The sequence below is a fragment of the Macaca fascicularis genome, chromosome 7 (genome assembly GCF_037993035.2).
Source record: "Macaca fascicularis isolate 582-1 chromosome 7, T2T-MFA8v1.1".
In the NCBI taxonomy this organism is placed as follows: Eukaryota; Metazoa; Chordata; class Mammalia; order Primates; family Cercopithecidae; genus Macaca; species Macaca fascicularis.
In genome coordinates, this window is record NC_088381.1 from 7,361,409 (window position 1) to 7,380,097 (window position 18,689).

An 18,689-nucleotide genomic window follows, 5' to 3' on the forward strand; every position below is an offset into this window, starting at 1 on the left:
TGAGGCAGGAGAATGGCATGAACCCGGGAGGCAGAGCTTGCAGTGAGCTGAGATTGCCCCACTGCACTCCAGCCTGGGTGACAGAGCAAGACTCTATCTCAAACAAACAAAAATAAGCCCTCAAAGGATCACTAGTGGTCAGCAACTATACGCAAAGAAATAGGAAAACCTACTAAAAATGGATAAATTTCCAGACACATCCAGCCTACCAAGATTGAACCATGATAAGATCCAAAACCTGAACAGGCCAATAACAAATAATGGGATTGAAGTGGTAATAAAAAGTCTCCCAGCAAAGAAAACCCTGGGACCTGATGATTCACTGCTGAATTCTAGCAAACATTTAAAGAAGAACTAATACCAACCTTACCCAAATGATTCCAAAAATAGAGAAGGAGGGAATACTTCCAAACTCATTCTGCAAGGCTAGCATTACCGTGATACCAAAACCAAAGATGCAAACCAAAAAAGAAAACTACAGGCCAACATCACTGATGAATATTGATGCAAAAATCCTCAACAAAATATTAGCTAATTGAATTCAACAACACGTTAAAGTTGGGGTGCAGTGTCCCAGGTTCACTCGACCCTTCCCGTTTTCCTCTCTGTGTGTGTCTACTTTGCCGTGTTCCCTGGTGGCAGCGGCGGTGGCAATGTTGGTGCATGGGCCTCCCAAGACAAGGGGAAAGTGAGTATGCCCTTTTCTTGCCTCCTGCCAGATGTCTGCAGCCTGGCACAAGCTCTGGCCAGGTCTTCAAGCAAGGGACCTGGAGCTGTTCTTTTCCAATTTCTGGATTGGTAACTTGAGGCAAATTCTGAGTACTAGAGTCAAAACTAAGAGGAGAGTGAATCAGGGGAGTCTGGGGTCCTGAGAGGCAGAGACCTGAAACCATCTAGAGTGTGTAGGTAGCTGGGTGTGTGTTCAGGCCAGTTGCTTCTCTCTAAGCCTCAATGTTCCAGGTACCCTTGGAGGGGCTGAGATCCTGGGGATTCCTGGAGCCTGGCTGCATGACCTGGCCACCCTGATGCCTTTGTGTTCTCCTTGACAGGACAGCAAGGCTGAGGAGAATGGCTCCGACAGCTTCATGCACTCCATGGACCCACAGCTGGAGCTGCAAATGGAAACCACCCAGTACCTGGAGGACTCCTACATGGCCATTGTCAGCAAGACCGTGTGGGAACTCATGGTTGGTGTCATGCCCAAGACCATCATGCACGTCATGATCAACAACGTGCATGCACCGCCTCATGGGGGTGGGGGCTTCTGTAGCACTAGGGATGCAGGTGGCCATGATGGCCTGGGGGAGATGCCGACCAGCCCTATGGGACCAGGTCCAAGGAGGGAGGCATTGTCCAGACCTGAGCTGTCTCATAGAAATATAAGGTGGGACTGAGCGCAGTGGCCCATGACTGTAATCCCAGCACTTTGGGAGGCCCAGGAGAGAGGATAGTTTGAGCTCAGGAGTTTGAGACCAGCCTGGGTAATGTAGTGAGACCTGGTCTCTACACAAAAATTTTTAAAATAGCTGGGCTTGGTGGTGGCACGTGTCTATAGTCCTAGCTACTCGACAGGCTGACATTGGAGGATCACTTTGAGCCCAAGAGGCTGAGGCTGCGGTGAGCGGTGATCTTGCCCACTGTACTCCAGCCTAGCGACAGAGCGAAATCCTATCTCCAAAAAACATTTATTTAAAAAACTAAGTAGACAGGTGTGCTGGTGGCATGATAGGTCCTGGGTCCCCTCCCAGACCTGTGACCTTGGACAGGTGACTTTTCCTCTGGACCTCAGTGTCCCTATCTGAGTGAGAAAAGGGCGGTGGGGAGGCAGATCTTTGAGTCTAAGCGGTGTAGAAGCTGTGTAGAAGCCATACTCAGGGCTCCAAATCCAGCACACAGTCCCAGAAGGGCCCGGCAGGAGGCCAGGGCAGCGCAGGCATCAGGTCCCAACCTCCTTCCCTCTTTGCCCACTCTCAGACCAAGGAGTTCATCTTCTCAGAGCTGCTGCCCAACCTGTACTCACGTGGGGACCAGAACACGCTGATGGAGGAGTCGGCAGAGCAGACACAGCGGCGCGACGAGATGCTGCGTATGCACCACCTGCTGAAGGAGGCACTCAGCATCATCCACGACATCAACACAACCACCGTCAGCACTTCCACAGGGGCCCGTGGACAACTCCTGGCTGCAGGTGCAGAGCATCTTTGCCGGACCCAGGTACCATGGCTGGCCCCCACGGCCCCAAAACCCCCCAGCTGCCATGGCTGAGCCTGGGGCTCTTGGAACGGGCTCCGTGCCCAAGCTGGCAGACGTGGGTGCTCTCTGGAACCATCAGAGAGCTCACAGTTTACGGTGTCAGGGCTGAGAGCTGGGAGGGGGTTGTGTGTGGGGCTGCACTCTGAGGCCACCAGAGGCCTAGGAATGTCATCCTGGGCACGCCGTACCTGTTGTGCAGTCCGAGTCATGCTGCCAGGGCAGAGTATCCAGCTCCCAGCCTGGGAGTGCTGAGAGCCAAATCCACTGCAGAGCAGGGTGAGAGTCAGGGTCCCACCTCCTCTATCTGTCGGCAACCCAGTGGTGATCCAGGATAAAACCTCGAGAGTCCCAAACACACAGTCAACCCACAACACATCTCACAGGCCAGGCGGGGACACACAGCCCCTTCCCTCCCTCCCAGATCCCATCATAGCTGCCAGCGTGTGACTGAAGGCAGGGTCCCTGGTCCCCGCTGAAGCACTATCTCAGGCCAGCAGGCTCATGCACCTTGGCCTGTTGCTCCTTGAGGTCGCCTCTGCTATTCAGACAAGGGGACCACAGTGCCTGCTGGCCTGGCTGAGCCCACCCACCTCCCCTGCCATGGACTCTCCCTCTTCAACTTTTCCCAGCAGGAAGGGCCCAGCCTCACCTATGTGACCTGCAACCCCCAACAAGCTGAGGCTTCCCTCTTAGACTTACAAGTCTATAGCCAGTGGCATCCAGCTGCCTGCCCTCCCTGCCTCCCCCAGGGTCCCTTCAGAGGATCCTGGGCGTTCCGACCACCCAGAGGGTTCTCCGGTGATCACTCCAGACATCCATCCCTTTTAGCTTCATCATCCTGGTTGAAGCAGTGTTCCTTCTCTGTCAGGCCTGGTGGCTGTTACGTTGGGCTCCCCAAGGCAAGAGGTGACCCCAGACCAGGGGTTGGAAGACCGAGTGACCAGAGAAGAGGGAAGCCCGAGGGGGTGAGTATTGGTCTGAACAGTGGGTGCACTGCCTGGGTGCCGTGGACGAGGCCAGCGTGTGTGGGGTGGGGAGGGTGGCCACAGCCCCCAGGCACTACCTGTGAGGCTCCTGCTCCTCCCTCCATCTTCCTCCCCTTTCCCTTCCAGCCCCTCTTTTCCAGGAACCTTGCCACACCCTCACCTGCGCCCTCCCCTCCCCGGCCCTCCCACAGCTGCAGTGGCACACCTGTGCTCTGCACTTGCCTCACCAGCTCTCTGCTCACTTTTCTCTCTCCTGTTTTCTCTCTGCTTTCTCTCCAACTGCCAGCCGATCGGGTCCAGCAAGTCCATCCTGGCCCCGCTTTGACCTCTAAACAGATCCGTCCTCTTCTCGGAGACCTCCCTTTCCAGGCCTGCCTGGGCGGCTGTTCTGTGATTTGACAGTGGCTCCCCCGGCCCCAAAGCCAGCCCCCTTCATCTGTGACTTGGTCTGCTGTAGTGGTGAGCTGACACCTCCAGGTGTGACTGTGGCTGAAAACATGTGCCCCCCTCTGTGGTATGTACCTGCCCTGTTCTATAAATATCTATAAATACATATATGTACATATATACACATACATATATACACATACATATATACACATACATATACACACATACATATACACATACACATACACACATACATATATACACATACATATACACATACATATACACACATACATATATACACATACATATACACACATACATATATACACATACATATATACACATACATATACACACATACATATATACACATACATATGCACACATATATACACATACATACATATACACACATACATATATACACATACATATATACACATACATATACACACATACATATATACACACACATACATATACACACATACATATATACACATACATATACACACATACATATATACACATACATACATACACACACACACACACACTCTCCTACATGTGGCTGGCCGCCTCGCCTCTAGCACTGGGAATCAGTCACCGTGCTGTCCGTCTGGAGTCCTGTGTCCCAACAAGAGAAAGCTGTCCCCTGACATCGCCCCTCCAAAGTGCAGAACCTCCAGTGAGCCTCCCTGTCCTGCCCGGCCTGCGGACAGCCCCCGCCATCCCTCCCGCCCCCACCAAGCATGGGAGTGCTGTGCAGGCAGCGGTGTGGCCTGACAGTCCCTACCAGTCCTGCTGTCCCTCGGCTGAGAATCACACCCATTTCTGGATGGCGGGGAAATGTGTCCTCTGCTGGCTGTGTTCTCTGTGGAGCTCAGGGGAGGGGAAAGGCCAAGCCATTTCTAGGGTGCTGTCGGGAGCGGTGAAAAGGCCATACCCTTTCCAAGGGACACTTTTCCTGGAAAGCCCCTGGAGCTTCCCTGGCTCTTATCCTGTGAAGCCGGCTCTGGCCACCAGGGGGCAGGGCCATGAACGCAGCCTGGAGGGAGCCTGCGGGGCAGCCGGCGCTCTGGAGGGACAGACAGGAGAGGCCACCAGGTGCAGACAGGAGAGGGAGGCACGGGGACGGAATGGAAGACGCCTGGGCTGGGTGGAAGTCAGTGCCCTTAGGTGCTGATACCTGTCTTCCCGGCCACCGCTAGATCAGGCTTCTGAGCCTGTTGGCTGTCAGGGTGGGACCGCGCCCAGTAGGCGCCATGGCAGTCCCTGTGGAATCCCCCAGGCGCCACCAGGCAGCATACAGGTAACAGGCCTGGAAGGTCCCCAACAGCCTAGCTGGACATGCTCAAGACACTCTGGGGCTCCTCGTTCGGTGGCACAAACTCCAGGACCCAGTGAGGGAAACGGGAACACACCAGGCCGAGGAGTATGGCTAAATCCGTTTATTCCAAAATAAAAAGCAAAATAAACAGGAGTCGCATCACCAGGGAGCCACGACCCCATCCCCGCCTCCTTCCTCTGTCCTATGCTAGCAATAAATAAGTTTCCCAGCCACAAATAATCATTAGAACCTCCTGCCCATGTGCCAGCTCCAACCACCGCTAGGTCCGATACAGGGATAGCCCTACCCTCTGGAATATACAAAACGTTACACAGACACAGTATGTACACCAGGGAAGGGGGCCACCCCAGCAGGCCGTACCCTCACCTGGTCCACAGTTAGCCCCACTGTCCTGCCTCAGTTACCTCTCTGAATAAGAAGCTGGGAGCCCTGCTGAGGGAAAAGTTGCTATGGTGAGAGAAAGGCCATCAGGCCTCCAAACAAACCAACTCCACCAGCCTGTGGCTCTTAAATAACAATCATCGTCATCTGGAAATTTAAAGACTCAGCCCTGGTCAAGGTGGCAAAGGGTCTGTTTGTCTTTCCCCATTAGACAGAGGTCTTGTCTTGCTACCCTAATTGTAAAGGGGTGACTGGGAAGGAGTGGCAGGGACATGGTGGCGGTGGAGACTCCAGCCCCATTTCTCCAGGCTTTGCTGACAGGGGCCGGTTTTTAATTTTTATTTTTATCTCATGACTTTTTTATCCCATAATTTATTTTTCATAACTATTTTTGGTAACTTTTCATAAAACTTTTTTCTACTTTTTTGTCACAAGTTTTTTTGCCATAAGTTTTTCACCCCATAACTTTTTTAATCCCATAACTTATTTTGTTGCATATATTACACTTGCATATATTACAATTTTGTAAAAATGAAACAGATTATCTCATGCCAGGCATGCCCAACATTTGCACACTTTCAATACCTTTAATATTATAGTTTTCGAGACACACAAAATAAAATTTTAAGGCAAAAAACAGCACTTTGCAACAATTTAAGAATTTATTACATTACAGTAGCATCACACCAGCAGTCCATGATGCCACTTTAGGCAAAAGTCTTTCAGTATTTCCATTATACATTCTGTTTACAAGAATTCATAAATCGGTAAAATTCATTCTAAGAAAGCTTGGCAAATAAAACTTTGGACTGGAATTGGCATTTCTTTCTCTACTTTTCCTTCCCACCATCTTTATATTAGCAACAGTATTCATATTTTTAAATGTTTAAACTTATTTCAGAACATTAAGCTAGCAGTTACATTTTTTAATAGTTATATTATTTTAAAATGACTCTTTAAGATAAAGTTTTAGAGAAATTTCATTATGGATAGGGCTGATTAACATTTTCAATTTTCTAAAAATCTGCTTTGGTTTTAGAGCTGATTTTTTTTCATTTCTGGAAAATCTATCAAGTTTAATAAATACTTTAAAAACAATTATTATATATTGCGGTCTTTAGGTGTTTTGATTCTTCCTACAGAAATTCAAATTTATTCAGTTGAACTCACATTGTAAAATTCCATGTTTCTGGTGAACTCTAACCTTCCAACGTTGCCTCCTAAGCAAGTTGAAAGTTGCGTTATACTGAATGAGGAAGAGCACAAATACTTGGCTGAATGAGGTATCGCAAAAGTCTGCATGCACTTTGAAGAAAGACTTACGTTATTGTCATACGATTTCCATTCTTTGTAATTTTTTCTTAAATATATGACAAATACCTAAACAAAGAGTGGTATTTCAATTAATATAGTAAATTTATTTTCCAGACTGACATTCAGCTTAAATATGCCAGTATGTGATTTAATCCATAGGCAGCTGAGGAACACATTATTGTCAGATTAGGTACAGATGCTAGCAACTGTCTTTGAACTCAAAGAATGCAAAGTGGCAAGTTCAGAAAATAAAAGGCAGAACAGGACTTTAAGTCCATTTTAAAACACAGGCTAAAAATCGTACCACTGTTAATTAGCTGCATTATTTGGTCTAATATTTTTTCTTTATCATTCTGAAACTGGGTTTATCTGATACATTGATACATTCATACAATTTGGAAGAGTCAGTTGAAGTCACAAGGACCCAATATTTAGTCTTTCAGTGAATGCAGGAAATCCGTTATTCCATCGGTAAAATCATATTGTTGCTCTTCTGTTAACGTCATATTTATAAAAGTATCATGAGGATGCCAAATGCTAAAAATGGAGATGGTCTAGTAACTAGAAATCCCCACCCCAGGGAGCACACGTACGTATCTCCCTACGTCCTAATACTGTGATGTGTTTTGGACACAGACATTAGAACCTCATGAAGTTTTAACTGTTGATTCTTTCCCAAGCATCATCAAGTTATGATTTAGACAATGTGTGACTGAAATTCATTCATTCCTCATGCATAGGCACAATCACATAAATATTGCACAAAATATGCCCCTAACTGAAACCGAGAGGTATAAAAACATATTTCACTCTTCGTAAAGAAGTTTGTGAGGAAATATACCTGTGATTGTATAGACACGTTTCCTGATAATACATTGACATTCACGAACAGTAGATTGCACTGCAGCTTGTAAACATTTTAAGTTGCATAAACTTCTCCTTGATTTTCAAAGATAGTATAATACTGTCTCCTAAAACTCCTTTTTGTTTCAACTAAGTACTCTCATATATTAGTTTATAATAATGTTTGTTATTATTTTTTTTAAGTGTTTTCAAGGAAAGAAGTAAATTCCTATGTCAGAGTAACTAAGGTGGTTGAAGAATAGGTATTAGCCAGAGAGGTCTAGATGGTAAAATCAATCTTCAAGCCTCAAAGAAGCTCCATGAACAGAGAGGAATGCCAGGTGTCACATGGCTTTCCTTCACTCTAATTCATTCTGGACTAGAGCCTCTATGCCTGTTCCAGGGACATTTAAACTCTTAAAGGACTTCTCATGCTTTTTACTAAATACATTAAGAAGAATGCTAACCAGTGCCCTTTTGTGAACTGGGACATGTAGTCATGTGATTAAAACAGGTAATATGAACTCTGATTTTCAAATGTATTACAGATACCAATGCTCTAAGCTAGGAAAGGTTTTCCACATCCACAGTCAACGATGGGAGCCTTTCATTCCTCAGAAATAGTCCCTTTTTAGGTGACGGATAAAGAGTACAACTGCTGCAGCTCCTGATGCAATATCTTCATGAGCCCAGAGCACACATGAATCCTAAGGGAACTACCATAGTACAGCGCTCGTTCTTGGCACCGGAACAAAGGAAACACACTGTATCCCGCACATTCCTGCCGGAGCAGGCCACTGTCCTCTTCTGTGAGATTTAAAAAGCTTCCCCAAAACGTTATTACTCCCATCACCAGTACACAGAAAATGGGGGAAAGGCTGTTTCCAGTTCTCGGCCTTTAAACAACTCTAATGTCAGTACTCACGCTGGCATATAGTACAAAGTAATCAACAGTGCACACTTGAGGGCAAACCGCATATTGAGCTAATGAAAGGCTCACTGTGATTAAGATTAAATCAAACATAATAGCAGAACATAAGCAAATTTTATCTGAATTCTGTAATGAACATACATGCTGTAATAACATTAAAAAAGCATGGCAGCCTATTCCAAACCAGCGAGAATAGTTTTGTGCAAACAGTGGGTCTTTGTGTGTTTGAACTCCCACCACATAACGGCAAACTTGATATACATGCTAATGACCTACAATTATGAAATTAAAACAGAAAAATGCTAAAGGATGCCAGAGTGAACCTCAGTGAAGGCCACAGAGACCCACTCTCTTACAACTTTTTACAAATAAACTTAAACTATAAATTGGAAACAAAAATAATCAAGCGTGGCTCTAACATTCAAAGGAAGGAAATGAATTGTGTAGGAGATTCACCCCATAGCTTTGTTTCTTGTTTTAAAATGTCTTGACCAGCTCTTTGATGATGGTGATGTTTATCTCCTTCTTCTCCGCAGCCAAGCCCAGCAAAAGAACGGCACGCAGCGATTGCTGCCCAAGCCTGGGTGCTCCTGGTGCTCCTGGTGCTCCTGGTGCTCCTGCGCGATGGGCTGTGCAGTGGGGTTGTCGTGGGGAGACCCCTCCGTGGCTTCTCCTTGCCCAGTCTCGGCGCTGACGCTGAGGCTCAGCTCACAAAGATCTTTGGAGAGAGGGAGGCGGGGATCTGAGTGCAGCGCCAGCACCCCCTGCTCCTGCCTGCCCGCCCTGCATGAGGGCTCTATTCACCGCCATGCTTGTGGGCAGCCCCAAGCTCCTGGGGGGGTGGGGCTCCTGGACCGGGCTCATCAGCTGGGTTCTGGGAAGAAGTCAGGAGTTTGCTGTGCTCGTTGATGTGGTCAGCACAAGCCGTAACACCATCTCCTGAAGCTCCAGCAGCTTCACCTGGAGGGAGGGGTGCTCAGCCATCACACCGCTGCCGGCGCCCACCCTCACGCCCACCCCACCCCACCCCCGCAGAGATGTTGCACACGCTACCTTCATCTCCTCCCTGTGCTGGGCCAGCCTGATGATGTCCTCTCAGTGCCACATCTTTGGCACTGCCCACTGGCTCATTTATAAGGTGACGAATTTTCCTGCAGGAGGACAGGGCTCAGACGCTGGGGCCCCTCTGAGGGCCCTGCAGCTCCCCCTGCCATGCCCTGACCTCCCACTCACTGATGGCATCTCTCCCTCCAGTACTGGATGAACTGAACTTCTAGTTTCTCCACACGCTCCCTCAGGTCCGCCTTCTCCTCCAGGAGGTCCATAAGGCCGCTCTGGAGCCAAAATAATGGGGTCACATCTCGGCAGTGACCTGCCCCACCCCTGCCCTTCTTGGCCCATGCCAGCACTCACTCACCTCCAGCTTCTCCATGACTTCCCGCAGGCCCCGCTGGGGCTCCCCGATCACAGACTCGCCCCCAGTCCCTGGGGCTGGGACCACAGAGGAAGGTGGTAAAATGGGTGCGGGGGGAGTCAGGCTCACCATGGCCTCCCAGCTCTCCTGGTCCTCTGGGACGCTCGGCATGGGCCGAGGTCCCTCCTCCTCCTCACTGTCCAGATGTTCTCCTCCATCTCCTGTGGGGAGTGGCCAGAGGGCTCCTCAGACAACCCAATAAGGGAGGTACTGTGGGCCCAACTCTGCCTCCACCCTCACTGGGTAACCCTGAGCCAGCCCCTCCCCAGAGAGGAATGAGCTGCTGTTCTTTATTTTTTCTTTTAAGAACCAAGATCTTGCTATACCGCCAGGCACAGTCCCACTACTGGTCAGTGCAGGAGTTCTGACCTGCTCCGTTTCTGACCTGGGCCAGTTCAGCCATCCTTAGGCAAGTTGGTGGCCCCCCCGCTCCCAGGAGGTCGCCATATTGATGCCGAACTTAGTGCAGGCACCCGGTCAGCATAATGACCAGCTGTTCTAAAGGTCTCTTCCAACTCCTCAATCCTGTGCTGCTAACAGTCCCCCCTTCCTCCTGGGGCTCTGTCCTCTTCCTCTGAGTGGTCTCCGGTACCTTCCCCAGGGAGACCCGTGAGGCGCAGCTGGGCCGTTAGCTGCTGCTTCTGCTGGCTGGCAGCCTCCAGGTGCTCCTAAGGGTTCAGGAAAGAGTGAGAAGGCACGGAGTTTGCCAGGTCGTCCCCCTCATGGTCCCGTCCTCAGCCGCTCCCTCCCCTGGGTCTCCTGTAACTTTTGGTGGGCCATCTCGGCCACCGCTTTGCCCCAAGCTTCCTGCTGCTGCAGCTGGTTCATTAGCTGGGTCTGCTGCAGTAACTGCCTGTGCAGCGCCTCCTTCTCAGAGGTCAGCTGCTGATAGGCGGCCACCTGCTGCTGATAGGTGGCCACGGACTGCTGCAGGTGACCCAGGTAATGGTCTGGCTGCTGCTGCAGACTCTGAGCGTCTTGGCTCTTCAGCTCCACCTGCAGGAAGACCCGGGGCATGACGGCACGTGGCGGCTGGCTTCCAGATTCTGGGCCCATTAATAGGGTAGTGAGGGCACTGTGGGGCTCTGTCACCTGCCCAGGCCCCAGGCCCCTTGCTCCAGGCCTAAGTGACTGTCTCCCTTTCCTAGAACCCCATGCCTCCTTCCCCAGCCTCAAATCTCATACCCTCTTCTCACCATTTAAACTGTAGGCCACAGACTGGTGGAAAAGCAGTGAGAGCCAGCCACCATCTGCTAAGTGTGGTACAGGCCTAATGCTTTCCATGTATTATCTCATTTAATCCTCAGCACCTCTGTAAGGACAATGCTAACTTCCTTTTGAAGTTAAAGAAATAGAGAGAGCCAGGTGTGGTGGCTCACACCTGTAATCCCAGCACTTTGGGAGGCCGAGGTGGGTAGATCACGAGGTCAGGAGATCGAGACCATCCTGGCTAACACAGTGAAACCCTGTCTCTACTAAAACATACAAAAAATTAGCCGGGTATGGTGGTGGGCGCCTGTAGTCCCAGCTACTTGGGAGGCTGAGGCAGGAGAATGGCGTGAACCAGTGAGGTGGAGCTTGCAGTGAGCGGAGATCGTGTCACTGCACTCCAGCCTGGGCGACAGAGCGAGACTCTGTCTCAACAACAACAACAACAACAACAACAACAAAACAGAGACTTAGAGATGCAAAGTACTTGAACGGTGACCAGTGGAACTGAGGCTGGAAGCCAGTTTTAATCTAAGGGGGCTTTTTGCTTTGTTTTGAAACAGAGTGTCACTGTAGCCCAGGCTGGAGTGCAGTGGTGCAATCTCAGCTCACTGCAACCTCTACCTCCTGGGCTCAAGCGATTCTCATGCCTCAGACTCCTGAGTAGGTGGGATTACAGGCATGCGCCACCATGCCCGGCTTTTATATATATATATATAATATTAGTGGAGATGAGGTTTTACTATGTTGGCCAGGCTGATCGCAAACTCCTGACATCAAGTGATTCTCCTGCCTCAGTCTCCCAACATACTGGGATTATAGGCATGAGCCACTGCCCCTGGCATAAGGAGCCTCTTATCCCACTGTCTCTTCCCCTATGATTGGGGGGCTCTATGCCTCTAGCTGGGATGATGATGTCCAGACCTGGGAGGAGCCCAGGGCTACCCACCTCTAAAAGTCAGAGGATAGGAAGCAACAAACAATCACAGGACTGCCCTGGAGTGTGCTGGGGTCACCTGCCCCCAGGCTGGAGCTGCCTCTGGCCTGGCACCTCCCCTCCCCAGAGTTTGGTGCCTGCCTCCCTGCCCTTCTTGGATGGGGCAGAGGTTACCATCTCCTTCACCTCGTCCAGCTTCTCCTGTAGCTCCTCCACTTGCTGCTCCAACTGCAGTGCGCTCTTGTTCTCATTGTTCTGGACAGAGAGAAGCAATCAGCAGCCACCCACTGAAACTGGAGACCCCAGAACTCGGTGTCTGCCTCCCATGGCACCGGGAAGGGTGGAGGCAGGTTAGAAAAATCATCCCCTCTCTCCCACAGCTACCAGAGCAGGGCTCTGGCTCACAGGTGCCTTTAAAAGTAACATTTCATGTGAAGGCTACACTGTCCCATTTTACAGGTGGGGAAACAAAGGCCTGGAGGGCTAGGGAGGAGGGCAGGCTCCCCAGGTGGGGCAACACACCAGCTCCTCGACGCCGCTCTGTGGCTCGGGCAGCTGCTGAAATCTCTCTTCCTGCTCCCGAAGCCTCTCCTTTAGTGTCTGGTTCAGGAGACTTACGTGTTGATGGTTTTCCACGTGGGCCTGGAGCTCTGCTGACACCCTCTCTAGTTCCTTCCTCAGGTGCTGCAGCTCCTCCTCAGGGGGCACAGCTGGGCGCTCCGGGGGCAGGGGTTTAGCTGAGAAAGGAAGCAGACAATAAGGGCCTCTGGATTCTCAAACAAAACAAAACAAAACAAATAAACAAACAAACAAAAACCCCTCCTCTTGGTGCACAGCTCCTCTCAGCCTCCCCAAACTTGGCCTCACTGCTAATGATTCCTCGCACCCAGATGGTAGCCAATCTTCCAACCACTTTCAGATACAGAGCACTGTGGGTGGCTGACAATGGGCCCTCTGTGCTGATGGGGACACTGAGGCTCACACAGATGACAAGACTTGCCGTCTCCTGGCACAGACCTCTTTCCTTCTGCCTCAAAGCTCTTCCATCCACCCACCTCCCTGGGGCATTCTAAGCCCCCCACAGCCCTCTGATGCCAGGCCTGCTCCCAGGTCACACCAGCCCCATCTTACCCATCCGGTTCTTGAGTTTGGACAAGCTCCTCTCCAGCTTCTTCACCCGACGCATGTCATCCTTCTTCTCCTTCTTCAAGGTGCAAACCTGCCCAAAGCACAGGGGGAAAGGGCCCTGGAGAGAGGGGCTGGTGACTGGTGGCTGCCATCTCCCTCTCTGCCCCCACCTCCACAAAGCCCAGACCCATGACCACCTCTTGCTGTACTGTTCCCATGTTACAGATGCTTAGAAAGATCCACTGACCCATCTAAGATGGGGGAGCTGAAGGGTCAGACCTCACCTCCTGTGACATTTTCCTCATCCTCTGCTGCCACCGGGCCCTCTCTCCTTTTAGATGTTGAGCATATTCATCTCTCTCTAGATGGGCTTGTTTTAGCGACTCCTTCAACTGCAAGAATGGGCACAGAAGTTAGGAAGGGCTGTCACTGGTCCTCACCTGCTCCTGGCCACCTGGGGTCATCTTCCTTCCATATCCCTCCCTCTGCAAAACCCCACCTGGGTCAGCTGTGCTTTCAGAAGTGCCTGCTCCTGTATGGACCGCTCTAACTTCCACTCCATACGTGCTTTCCTGTGGCTCGAGGACTGGATGGTGAAGAGTGAGAAGTTTCAATCTGGGGAGCCCGGGCCATTCCACACAGTGCCCCTTAAAAGAGCTACGGCTAGACTCAGTATACAACTCAGTCAGTAAAGATCAACGCACTTCCAAGTCCATGGTCTGGTTTTTAAAAGAACTCAGTAAAGTTGGAAGGGACAGGGAATGAGATGGAATTTACAGCTGGCTAACAGAGGCCCAGAGAGAGCAGATAATATTGCTATTGTTATTACTGTTATTACTACCACTGTCTGAACCTTTATGGAGTGCTTCACCAGGCACCACGCTAGCAATCCCATTTACTCCTCGCAACCACCATAGGAGACAGTTACTATGATGACCTCTATTGTGTAGATGAAAAAACATGGAGTATTTGAGGTTAAATGCTTGCCTAACACCACGTAGGCAGAGCTGGGATTTGAACACCCAGGTCTATCTGATTCTCTAAGCCCATTTTCTTGCTGGGGATGGGGGTACAGATAGGAAGGGGAAAATTAATCTTTCGTTCAGTTTTTGAAAGGATGATACGTTCGCATAGTCCAAAACTCAGAAGGTACAGAAGGGAAGTATCTCCCAGCCACCTATGGCTCTCTCCTGAGTTTATTATGAACCCTTGCAGACATGTTTTATGTATATTATCATAGTATGTACACACACACACACACACACACACACACACACACACACACGCAGGTTTCCTCTCTCTACAGAAATGGTAACATACTAAAGGTAATCTTCTGTACCTTCACAGAACAAGTACCCAACACCCCACCTAGGACTTGGCCAAGACCCCAGCCAGGTAAGGGCAGGGCAGGCACTTGGCCTCCAAGCTCTGTGTCCAGTGCTCCCTCCCCACCGCGCCCCCCAACTCACCCACAGCAGCTGACTCAGCCCCAGGCTGCCTCTAACAACCAGACACAAAAACAGCAAGAAATAGCCATGCTGCCTCCTGGGCAGGCCACTCCATCCTGAAGAAGGGACCCTTAGGCTCACTCCTCCATCTGCGAAGCCAGGCTCCCAGGGCACAGGGCGGGTGGTCAGACTCACTCTGTCCTCCTTCTTCTTCTGTGTGGCGGTGACAGCAGAGAGAACCTGCTCTAACTCTCCTTTACGCTGCGATGAACATTGCAGGCGGTCGGCCAGATCCTTGGACTCCTCTGTAATGAGAGAGTTCAGATGGGGCCCAAAGGACTCCCCTAAAGACCTGTCAAAGTGCCAGGCTGAAGGATGACAGGGCGCCCAGATTCCCACCTTCAAAGCATCTGAGCGAGCGTTTCGTGCGATACAGGTCCGTACTTAGTTTCCCTTTCTGCATGTTCAGTGTCTGGATTTGAACCTTTGGGAGAAAAGCCAAGCAAGTGCTGGAAGAGAAGGAAAGAAACATTCCCCGGAGGACAGGAGAAAACTTCACACCCTCCACTCACCTCTAGCTCCCTTTCGGCTTTCTGTTTCTCATTGTTTGCCTTCTTTTCCTATAGGAAGAGGAAGACAGAGCTCTTACCAGGGGGAGGCAGAGATGGCACAGCAAGATACATGCCCCCAGAATGCCACCAATGCCCCAGGACAGGCCCACCCATGAGACCAGGTTATCAGGGACCCTGTGGGGATGGGGTGGAATCTGAGGGGTGAGCCTTCTTCCCCAGGCTGGGAGTGGGCGAGACGACACTGGGGCCTCTACGTCTGAGTGCCCCCCAAACCCAGCCATCATGTCGTGAGCAAAGAAATCGCGTTACTTCTTCCAGCTGATGTTCCACTTGTTTCTTCTGTTGTTTCTGTGGGGAGAGTCAAATTAAGGTGAGGGAGGGTGGCCCCTCAACTCTATTCCCCAGGCCAGGAAGCGGGAGGCGGGGCCAGGAATGGATTTTAAAGGCAAAGTTCTCAGACCCAATGGGAACACGAACTGGTAAACCCTCCTCAAGCACCCAAGGACAGAGGATTTGGGTCTTTGTTGGTTTCCGCCCACAGTCACAGATCTCAAAGTCTGAATCTGAAATCTCTTCCGAGGACAGGAACATAAACCTCTAGAGATGGAGTTTGAGAAAGGCCCCCTCTTCCACTGACTTGTCATTTAGAAAAGTGCGTTCATTCAATAAACATTCACTGAGCACGTATGGGCCAGGTACGGCTCTTCACAGCAGATATAGGCAAGAAAAGGACAGTCAGGAGCCCTTCGCCCTGGGGTTTCTGTTCTGGGGGGCTTTAAATCTCGGACTCTCAGAGCTAACAGACACCTTTGATACTCACTACCTCCTCTGGAAACATGAGCCCAAAAGGAGAGGTGGCTTGTCCAGAATCGAAGAGCAAATTAGGGACTGAGTCACGGCAGAAATACGGCGCCCCTGACAACCAGTCAGGCTCGCACTTCCCCGAGAGGCCACAGCCCCAGGGCGTGTGTAGCAAGGACTCAAGCAGAGGTGTGTGGAGAGGAGACAGTCGGCAAAGAGGGCAGCAAAAGAAGAGCCATGGTGCGTGCTCTGGGGTCCCTCCAGGTGAGGTCTGGGCACCCCAGATCCCTATTTGTCCTTGGCACCAGGTCCGCCAGCCCCTTTCTTCAGGGCCCCAAGGGGAAACTGGAGCCCAGGATTGGCAGCGTGGAATCAGGGGACCCCACTGGACTCTTACCAAAGATTTGATGGTGTTCTTCAGTTTTGACAGACCTCGAGTCCAGGACTACTGCTAGTTCTTGGGACGGGCTCTGAGGCACATGCAGAGAGGAGGAGGTGGAGGAGGAGTCGGGGGAGAGGTAGAGAGAACAATCATTAGGGCTGGGGTGTGTGTGGGCTATCTCAGCTGGCAGAGGGGCACCCAGTCCCCGCTGTGGGAGGAGGTTGGAGGGCTGGCCTGCAGAGTCACTGTACCTCCGCCCAGAGCCTCTTACCTCCAGATCCTTGAGGGGTGCAGATGACGTAGGGCCCTCTCCGTCGATACCTGTTGCTGACTACAAGAGGTGAGAGTGCACATGGAGATGTTCTCTCCCCCTCAGTGTCTAAGCCCTCTGACTTCCTTTCTTCCCCATCAATGGGCAACATTTTCTTTTCTGCCTATCTTGGACCCTTTGCCCCATAACTCCTTTGTGCCAACTTCTCTCATGGTTCTTATCTCCCCACCATCCCACCGTGGGGCCCTTTCAATGACTCCTGATGGCAAGTGGCTGTTCTCATTGTCCTGGCTTCCCCTTAAGACTGGGGATGAGAAAAATCAAACAATGACCATATCCTGGGTGTCCTGAGTGTTTACAGCAGACCATGTACTGGGGATTAACATAAAAACAACAGTAACAAATCTCATTTAAACTTAAAAAATGGAAGTCAAACGATACCACCTCTATTACACAGATGTGAAAAGGGAGGCCCAAAGAGCTCAAGGAACTTGCCCTAAATCATATCCCTAGCAGATGGAGAGGCAGGATTCAAATCCATAATTCTTTTTTTTTGTTTGTTTTTTGAGATGGAGCCTTGCTCTGTCACCAGACTGCAGTGCAGTGGTGCGGTCTCGGCTACTGCAAGCTCCGCCTCCCAGGTTCACGCCATTCTCTTGCCTCAGCCTCCTGAGTAGCTGGGACTATAGACACCTGCCACCAGGCTCGGCTAACTTTTTTGTATTTTTAGTACAGACGGGGTTTCACCGTGTTAACCAGGATGGTCTCAATCTCCTGACCTCATGATCCACTTGCCTTGGCCTCCCAAAGTGCTGGGATTACAGGTGTGGGCAACCATGCCCGGCCAAATCCAGAATTCTGAACCAGTACCCAGCAGTCCATCCACAACCTTAACAATTACCCTCTACTGCCCCTTGGGCCCCCTGTCCCCAGAAGCCTGGTCAGCCAAGACTCACATCCCCAGGTGAGTGGCAACCACCAGAAGTGGCTGTCTCAGGAACACTGCCATTTGTTTTCCTGTTCCTCTTCACTCTTGCGGGAACACTAGGGCTGTTTCTCTGCCAATATTCTTTTAACTGTGGGAAAGAAGAACAGTAATACTCATGAGAACTATCAGCCCCTACAACCACATCCTCCTTTACAGTTTTTACAAAATACTCTCATACACTATCTGATTTAATGACGCCAACAACTATACAAGGTGTTGTCACAATCATTTAGTGACTGAGAGGGATTGATATCATGGCTAGAAAAAAATAAGAAAAAGGCAAAACTGGAACTTTGAAACTCAATCTTCTGACTCCAAGCTCTGAGGTTTTGCCAAGAATCAGCAGCTGCCAGGGATAAAAACCAGAGGCAGAGGTAGAAAACTAAACATTAAGTAGGCAGGAGCTGTATGCCATGTGGTTTAGAGTCATACATCCTCACACGTCTGTTAGTGTGAAGAAGTGCACCAGTACCTCTCAAACTTTTATATCAATGTTTCCTCACGGCAGAAGGCAGCCTTTCTGTTAAATCTGGGAATTCATCAGAAAGAGGACAACCCAAGCCTCATTTCAGACAGAAGTCTGGTATACTCTTAGAAACCTATGTGACTGTCATCCTTAAGTACACTAATGATTTTTCTCCTGATCTCAAGAGAATCAAGGGAAACTGATGCTTCAGGAAGATGTCCCACATTTATCCTGTGACACTCAAAGTACCCCAGATTGAGATAATATGAGGAAGATGCAAGTCATCAAGTTCAGTTTCCCAAGATCTGTTCCACAGAAGATGAGCAAATCTCACTTCAGAGAACACTGACTGAAGCGCAGTCTGGTCCCAGAACCATGGAGAATTAGAATATGAGGTGGAGAACTCAGAAAAAAAAATGTTAAAATCTCTCTGGAAAGTAGAAGCCTGGGAGAAAACCAAAACCAAACCCATTCTCCCATTGCCACCCAGAGATACTGTCAACGTTTTGAGCTCACGGGGGAAGTGTAGGCTTTTCCCCCTGTCAATGTCGATGTTAAGGG

General features: G+C 50.1%; 3 protein-coding genes and 1 pseudogene across 3 annotated transcripts; 2 read left to right on the forward strand and 2 right to left on the reverse strand.

Moving 5' to 3' along the window:
* The first annotated feature begins 427 nt into the window (after nucleotides 1-427).
* On the forward strand, nucleotides 428-3,546 carry LOC107130166 (putative GED domain-containing protein DNM1P34). The gene is made up of 4 exons (XM_045395202.2): nucleotides 428-688; nucleotides 1,050-1,187; nucleotides 1,975-2,214; nucleotides 3,122-3,546. Exons 2-4 carry the CDS (start codon nucleotides 1,086-1,088, stop codon nucleotides 3,161-3,163), a joined length of 384 nt encoding a protein of 127 aa, XP_045251137.2. The 5' UTR covers nucleotides 428-688; nucleotides 1,050-1,085; the 3' UTR covers nucleotides 3,164-3,546.
* A 2,461-nt stretch (nucleotides 3,547-6,007) lies between these two features.
* On the reverse strand, nucleotides 6,008-9,787 carry LOC102143022 (golgin subfamily A member 8B). Its single transcript, XM_045395198.3, has 4 exons — nucleotides 9,686-9,787; nucleotides 9,506-9,603; nucleotides 9,257-9,412; nucleotides 6,008-9,170 (listed from the first exon to the last, which is right to left on the reverse strand). The coding sequence occupies exons 1-4, from the start codon at nucleotides 9,775-9,777 to the stop codon at nucleotides 8,968-8,970; spliced, it is 549 nt and encodes a 182-aa protein (XP_045251133.3). The 5' UTR covers nucleotides 9,778-9,787; the 3' UTR covers nucleotides 6,008-8,967.
* Nucleotides 9,788-10,459: 672 nt separating this feature from the next.
* On the reverse strand, nucleotides 10,460-13,418 carry LOC141407361 (golgin subfamily A member 8K-like). Its single transcript, XM_073998437.1, has 5 exons — nucleotides 13,371-13,418; nucleotides 13,204-13,291; nucleotides 12,691-12,809; nucleotides 12,259-12,327; nucleotides 10,460-10,594 (listed from the first exon to the last, which is right to left on the reverse strand). Exons 1-5 carry the CDS (start codon nucleotides 13,416-13,418, stop codon nucleotides 10,460-10,462), a joined length of 459 nt encoding a protein of 152 aa, XP_073854538.1.
* A 318-nt stretch (nucleotides 13,419-13,736) lies between these two features.
* On the forward strand, nucleotides 13,737-14,768 carry LOC141407363 (uncharacterized; annotated as a pseudogene).
* Nucleotides 14,769-18,689: the final 3,921 nt, after the last annotated feature.

Coding starts and splice junctions, on each gene's coding strand:
- LOC107130166 (XM_045395202.2), top strand. CDS start 1,086: ATGCACTCCATGGACCCACAGCTGGAGCTGCAAATGGAAACCACCCAG. Junction 1,188..1,974: donor AGACCGTGTGGGAACTCATG/GTTGGTGTCATG, acceptor GCCCACTCTCAG/ACCAAGGAGTTCATCTTCTC. Junction 2,215..3,121: donor AGCATCTTTGCCGGACCCAG/GTACCATGGCTG, acceptor CTTCTCTGTCAG/GCCTGGTGGCTGTTACGTTG.
- LOC141407361 (XM_073998437.1), bottom strand. CDS start 13,418: ATGGGAACAGTACAGCAAGAGGTGGTCATGGGTCTGGGCTTTGTGGAG. Junction 13,292..13,370: donor TGGGTCTGGGCTTTGTGGAG/GTGGGGGCAGAG, acceptor TGCTTTGGGCAG/GTTTGCACCTTGAAGAAGGA. Junction 12,328..12,690: donor ACGTGGAAAACCATCAACAC/GTAAGTCTCCTG, acceptor CTCTCTGTCCAG/AACAATGAGAACAAGAGCGC.
- LOC102143022 (XM_045395198.3), bottom strand. CDS start 9,777: ATGGACCTCCTGGAGGAGAAGGCGGACCTGAGGGAGCGTGTGGAGAAA. Junction 9,413..9,505: donor AGCACAGGGAGGAGATGAAG/GTAGCGTGTGCA, acceptor CCCTCCCTCCAG/GTGAAGCTGCTGGAGCTTCA. Junction 9,171..9,256: donor GGCTGCCCACAAGCATGGCG/GTGAATAGAGCC, acceptor CTCTCTCCAAAG/ATCTTTGTGAGCTGAGCCTC.